Raw genomic sequence first — 7096 nt, forward strand, 5'->3', positions numbered from 1 at the left:
GGCTGAGTTGCCCAGTGGACTGGTCATGCCATTTTGTTATGGATGTTGTTTCATTAATGATCTGGAGGATGCCGTGGACTGCACCCTCAGCAAGTTTCCAGATGACACTAAACTGGGAGGAGTGGTAGATATGCTGAAGGGGAGGGATAGGATACAGAGGGACTAGAGAAATTAGAGGATTGGGCCAAAAGAAACCTGATGAGATTCAACAAGGACAAGTGCAGAGTCCTGCACTTAGGATGGAAGATCCCATTCACTCTTACAGACTCGGGACCGAATGGCTAGGAAGCAGTTCTGCAGAAAAGGACCTACGGGTTACAGTGGACGAGAAGCTGGATATGAGTCAGCAGTGTGCCCTTGTTGCCAAGAAGCCTAATGGCATTTTAGGCTGTATAAGTAGGGGCATTGCCAGCAGATGGAGGGATGTGATCATTCCCCTCAATTCAACATTGGTGAGGCCTCATCTGGAGTACTGTGTCCAGTTTGGGGCCCCACTACAAGAAGTATGTGGAAAAATTGTAAAGAGTCCAGCGGAGGGCAACAAAAATGATTAGGGGGCTGGAGCACATGACTTATGAGGAGAGGCTGAGGGAACTGGGATTGTTTAGTCTGCAGAAGAGAAGAATATGGGGGGGATTTGATAGCTGCTTTCAACTACCTGAAGGGAGGTTCCAAAGTCCATGGAGCTAGGCCGTTCTCAGTGGTAGCAGATGACAGAACAAGGAGTAATGGTTGCAAGTTGCAGTGGGGGAGGTTTAGGTTGGATATTAGGAAACACTATTTCACTAGGAGGATGGTGAAGCACTGGACTGGGTTCCCTAGGGAGGTGGTGGAATCTCCATCCTTAGAGGTTTTTAAGGTCAGGCTTGACAAAGCCCTGGCTGGGATAATTTAGTTGGGAAATGGTCCTGCTTTGAGCAGGGGGTTGGACTAGATACCTCCTGAGGTCCCTTCCAACCCTGATATTCTAGGATTCTACTAATCAATTAAAGGCAGGTAAAGCTGTCACAAACATCTTGGGAATTTAGACCCTGCTTTCAATTTCCTGATTTCAGGGCATTCAAAATCTCATACTGAATAGTTCAGTAAAAGAGGACGTGTTTTTTCCTCTCTGAGTTCATGTACATTTATAATTCGGTGTGAACTTTACTAATCTCTTTGCCTTGAAGATCTCCTGCTTTAGGGAGTGCAGAAGGTTCAAATACACTGAGTGTTACCTTGCCTTGCTACTCACTCTGCTAGCTGGAAAGATGATAAAAACTGATATTAACAAACAACCTGACCCAAACCACAGTGAAAGAAATGGAAAAACTCCCCTTGGCGTCAATCTGTTTTGGATCAGACCCTCCTACAGTGAGTGGGAACATTACATTCCTAGGAAATGGATGAAAATTGACCTCCTCGCACAAAAACAAACAAATCTCTTTTGCATTGAACTTTTCCATGGAAATGTCAGCATTTTTACAACAAATAAAATAAAATAAAATCACAATAATCAATACAAATATTGTTACTCGGGAGTTCTAGCACTGTAGGGTGGAAGGGACCTCATGGAGTTTAGTCAGGCTCCCCATGCTGGGGCAAGACCAAGTAACACCAAGTAAACATCCCGATGGGTGTTTCTCTGACCTGTTCTCAAACATCTTCAGCACTGAGCAGTCCACATGCTGATCTGTCCAGCTGAAGTTCCTCAGGCTTCCAGTCTCCTTTATAGGCCCATCTTGTTGGTTTGGCTACATCTCCAAGTTGCTCCAAAATACTTCAGATTTCACCCAAAATAGACCAGCGCCAAAATCATTTGGATTTGGGGTTTTATTAATAAAAGCTCAACACTTTCCAAGGGGACACGTGGGAATTTTGACCAACTCGACATAAAAAGCCTCTCTTAACAGGGAGGGTAATTAACTCTTGGGATGATTTACCAAGGGTTGTGGTGGATACTCAGTTTACGGACGATTTTTAATTCAAGATTGGATGATTTTTTAAAAGACATGCTCTACTTTACAATGAAAACTATTGGAAAAAAATTATGACCTGTGTTATACCAGCAATTAGACTAGATTGGCGGTGTTGAATTTATCGTCTGCGAACACCTTGGGATCCACAGACTATACCTAAGGGGTCCTCCAAAGGTGGTTGTTACCATAGAACACTGCTTTTCAACCTGTGGGTTGTGGATTGCTAGGGGTCCACAGATTGTGTCTACAATTTCCACCTCCATTCAAAATTTTGGATTCATCCACAAATGAGAAAAAAATCCACTGGTCTAGATAATGAAAATGGGCTTTGGAATCTCTGATTAAATTGAATTTCCGTTGTTTCGGCATCCCTTAAGAGAGAACACGAGTCTCCACTGTCATTCATTCATTCATTCATGCCCGTCACCCCAACCGGGGTATGGGCCTCCAACAACAGATCTCCATAGTCTTCTATCCTGGGCCATTCGCTCTAGCTGGTTCCAGGTATAGCCCATTTTTTTGCTATCAACCTGAAGGTCGCGTCGCCAGGTATTTCTTGGGCGGCCTCTTTTCCGCTTGCCTTGGGGGTTCCACTGCAGTGCCTGTCTGGTGATGTTGGTTGGCTGCTTGCGTAGTGTATGTCCTATCCAGCCCCACCTTCTCCTTCTAATTTCTTCCTCTGCTGGGAGTTGATGGGTCCTCTCCAAGAGGTGGATGTTACTGATGGTGTCTGGCCAGCGGATCTGGAGAATCCTTCTGAGGCAGCTATTAATGAAGGTCTGGATCTTCCTGGTGGTTGTTTTGGTTGTCCTCCAGGTTTCAGCTCCATACAGTAAGACTGATTTCACGTTGGAGTTGAACAGTCGAATCTTTATTGCCAAAGACAGCTCTCTGGAGCTCCAGATGTTCTTGAGCTGTAAGAAGGCTGCTCTTGCCTTACCAATCCTTACTTTGATGTCTGCATCTGTGCCACCCTGCTGGTCGATGATGCTACCTAGGTAGGTGAAGGACTGCACTTCTTCCAGGGGGCTTCCATTCAGTGTGACTGGGTCGTTGCTGATGGAATTGATCCTAAGGATCTTGGTCTTGTCCTTGTGGATGTTGAGGCCAACCTGTGATGACGTGGCTGCCACTACGTTGGTCTTCTCTTGCATCTGCTGTTTACTGTGCGAAAGGAGTGCAAGGTCGTCGGCAAAGTCCAGGTCATCAAGCTGGGTCCACAATGACCATTGGATTCCATTCCTACGCTTGTAAGTGGATGTCTTCATAATCCAATCGATGACGAGAAGAAAGAGAAGTGGTGACAACAAGCATCCTTGTCTGACTCCAGTTCGCACCTGGAAGCTGTTTGTGAGCTGCCCTCCATGGATCACTCTACAGTGTATGCCGTCGTATGAATTCTTGATCAGGTTGACCACCTTTGCTGGGATGCCATAGTGCCGAAGGAGCTTCCAGAGGGTCTCTCGATCCACGCTATCGAATGCTTTCTCATAGTCAACAAAGTTGATGTACAACGAGGAGTTCCACTCCATAGACTGCTCGACTATGATGCGGAGCGTTGCTATCTGGTCCGTGCATGATCTGTTCTGCCGGAAACCTGCCTGTTCATCTCGTAGCTGTGGATCGACGGTATCCTTCATTCTCTCTAAGAGGACTCGGTTGAAGACCTTCCCTGGCACCGACAGGAGTGTGATTCCTCTATAGTTGGCACAGTTGCTGAGGTCTCCTTTCTTGGGGATTTTGATGAGATATCCCTCTTTCCAGTCAGCCGGAATCACTTCTTCTTCCCATATTTTCTCAAAGAGGGTACAGCATTTCCACTGAGGCATCCAGGTCTGCTTTCAGGGCCTCTGCTGGGATATCGTCAGGTCCAGCCGCCTTCCTGTTCTTCATCATGGTGATGGCTTTTCTGATCTCGTCTCTGGTTGGTTTATCGCAATTGATTGGGAGGTCCTCGTTGGCTGGGTCGATGTCTGGTGGATTTGGTGGTGCTGGTCTGTTCAGGAGTTCCTCAAAGTGCTCCGCCCATCTGTTCATCTGTAGTTCTATTCCTGTTATAGACTTTCCCTGCTTGTCTTTAACGGGACGTTCTGGCTTGCTGAACTTTCCAGACAGTTGCTTGGTAGTATCGTACAGCTGTTTCATGTTACCGCTGTATGCTGCCTGCTCTGCTTCTGCTGCCAGTCCATCCACATAATCTCTCTTGTCCTTCCTAATATTCCTCTTCACTGCTCTGTGGGCTTCAGCATACTCTTTTGAGCTTTGGCCTTTGCTGCTCTAGTCCTGCTGTTGTTGACTGCTGCCTTCTTCTTCTTTCTGTCTTCTATCTTTGTCAAGGACTCTGCTGTGATCCACTCTTTCTGCTGATGTTTCTTAATTCCAAGCACTTCCTGGCATGCTGACCTAAGTGTGTCTCTCACTTTCTGCCATCTGTTGAGTACACTGTCTTCCTCTTCCTCAGACCGATCCTGTAGTACTGAAAACTTATTCTTCAGCGTCAATCCAAAATCTTCCTTGGTCTTATGGTCCTTCAGAAGGTTGACGTTGTACTTCGCTCTTCTGTCTGACGCGTCTATCCAGTTCTTCTTCAGCTTCAGCTTCAATCTGGCCACCACTAAGTGATGGTCGGACGCCACGTCTGCTCCTCTTCTAACTCTAACGTCCTGCAAGGATCTTCTGAACTTCTTGCTAATGCAGACATGGTCGATCTGGTTTTCTGTCATGCCTGCTGGCGATACCCAGGTACTCTTGTGGATCCTTGTGAGGAAAGATGCTGCCTCCTATGACCAGATTGTTAAGTGCACACAGATCCACAAATCTCTCTCCATTCTCACTCATCTCTCCCAGAGCATGGGTCCCCATGACTTGTTCGTATCCTGTGTTATCAGGTCCAATTTTGGCATTAAAGTCTCCCATAAGGATGGTAATGTCTTTGTCTGGGAGAGTCTCTAATATTTTCTGGAGTCTGTTGTAAAAGTAGTCTTTGTCCTCCTCTTCACTGTCATTGGTTGGAGCGTAGCACTGAACAACATTCATCTTAATCCTCTTCATTTTAGTTCTGAAGGATGCTGTGATGATCCTGGGACCATGTGCCTCCCAACCAATCAGTGCTCTCTGTGCCTGCTTGGACAACATGAAGTCTACTCCCTGTGTGTGGTGTGCGTCGCTCTCTTCATGTCCTGAATACAGCAACAGCTCTCCTGTCAACAGTCGTCTCTGTCCAGCTTGCGTCCATCTTGTCTCGCTAATGCCTAGTAGGGTCAGGTTGTTGCTCCTCATCTCTGCTGCAACCTGCGCCGTCTTTCCTGACTCGTACATGGTCCTCACGTTCCATGTGCCGATGGTAATCCTCCTGGCTGCAAGAAGGGTGATCAGCTTAGTGGCTTCCTCGCGGCTTTCACCACCCAGCGTCATGCATCTTCGAGTTGAAGACCCTTCTTTTTCCAGGCTAAAAGTCTCTGTTAACTCTATTGTTGGCGTTTCTGTAGCAAGCTGATTTTTACAGGGTGGAGTTGCTAGCCCCACGCCCAACCGTCCTCCTTTACCCTGACTTGGGACAGGCAGATGGCCCCAAAGGACCTCTCTGGTGGAGTTGAGTCTCCACTGTACATCAGATTTATTGTTGTGGTACCCATTGCTTCTATCCCCTCCTCTGCCTCTTCTTTGACACAAAGCACAGTGACAGGAGAAATGGCTCCCGGAAACTGCACCAGAGTGACTGGCTTCATTTTCCAGGGAATCACTGACAGTCTAAAGCTGCAAAACATCCTCTTTGTGTTCTTCTTTGTCATTTTTTTCTGCACGCTGGTGGGGAATGTCTGGGTGATTGTGCTGATTAGCATTGACTCCCAACTCCACAGCTCCATGTACTTTTTCCTCAGCAACTTGTCCCTCTTAGATGTTGTCTCCTCCTCTGTGATTGCCCCCAAGGCGATGCTCAGTTCCCTAGTGATGAGTAAAGACATTTCTTTCCCTGGGGGCGTGGTTCAGTTTTTCCTTTTCTCCTTCTGTGCCAACAATGAGCTTTGCCTCTTGGCTGTGACGGCCTACGATCACTTTGTGGCCATCTGCAACCCATTGCTTTATTATGTCATCCTGTCCAAGAGAGTCTGCTTCCAGCTGGTGGCTGGCTCTTCCCTAAGCGCCTGTGTCAATGCCACTGTGCATACGTGTACTGAATTCAGTCTGTCCTTCGGCCACTTCACTGTCCTCAATCATTTCTTCTGTGATATTCACCCACTCCAAGAAATCTCCTGCTCTGACTTTCGTATCAATAAGCGAGTGCATTTCATCTTTTCAGCCATAGAAACAATAAGCACCATTTTCACCATCCTCATCTCCTACACTTACATCATCTTTGCCATCCTGAGGATCCGCTCCACGGCAGGAAGGCACAAAGCCTTCTCCACCTGCACCTCCCACCTGACTGTCGTTTCCATCTTATATGGGACCCTGACCTTTACATATTTACGACCCTCCTCTGGCAGCTCAGTGGACTGGGAGAAAATGGTGGCCGTGTCCGATACCCTTGTGATCCCCCTGCTGAACCCCTGATCTACAGCCTGAGGAACAAGGGGGTGAAGGATGCCCTGAGGAGGACAATACACCAGAAAATTATTCCTCACTGTATGTAAATGTAACCCTTCTGCCTCTCTGAGTTGGCAGCAACAAGGGCCGGGTTCAGTATCAAGGGGTTCTGTTTCAATAACACAAGGCAAAACCGGCTCGAGTCCGCACCCAGTGACCTGGGACAATTACATATCACCCCCCCGGGCACCTCTAAGAGGCAATACTTTCCCACTCGCAAGCACAGAATCCAAGTGTAGCAAAATCCTTTTAATAAAGGAGGGAACAATGCAGCATCACGTTGGAGAGACACCACAAACAGGACTATACACAAACCATAAGCAAAACCCACCTCCAAGTACATTTGGCACTGTCCTTTCCCCCTTAGGGTCTTAAGTCCAATCACCCCAAAGTCCAACAACCCAAAAGTCTCTTTCTCTGGTCAGTGCCACCCCAGAGTTCAAAAGTTTATCTGCAGAGTTTTACCCCCCCCCCAGCCTAAGTGGAAATGGGGGGGGGGCGCACACACAGGGTGTTAAGGGGCACCTTACGTGGGCCAGGGCTGACTGCTC

General features: G+C 47.4%; 1 protein-coding gene across 1 annotated transcript; it reads left to right on the forward strand.

Moving 5' to 3' along the window:
- Nucleotides 1–5648: 5648 nt before the first annotated feature.
- Nucleotides 5649–6512, forward strand: LOC120403981 (olfactory receptor 1052-like). The gene has a single exon (XM_039536000.1). It carries the CDS (start codon nucleotides 5649–5651, stop codon nucleotides 6510–6512), a length of 864 nt encoding a protein of 287 aa, XP_039391934.1.
- The last annotated feature ends 584 nt before the right edge of the window (nucleotides 6513–7096 follow it).

Source organism: Mauremys reevesii, linkage group 4 (assembly GCF_016161935.1).
Source record: "Mauremys reevesii isolate NIE-2019 linkage group 4, ASM1616193v1, whole genome shotgun sequence".
In the NCBI taxonomy this organism is placed as follows: Eukaryota; Metazoa; Chordata; order Testudines; family Geoemydidae; genus Mauremys; species Mauremys reevesii.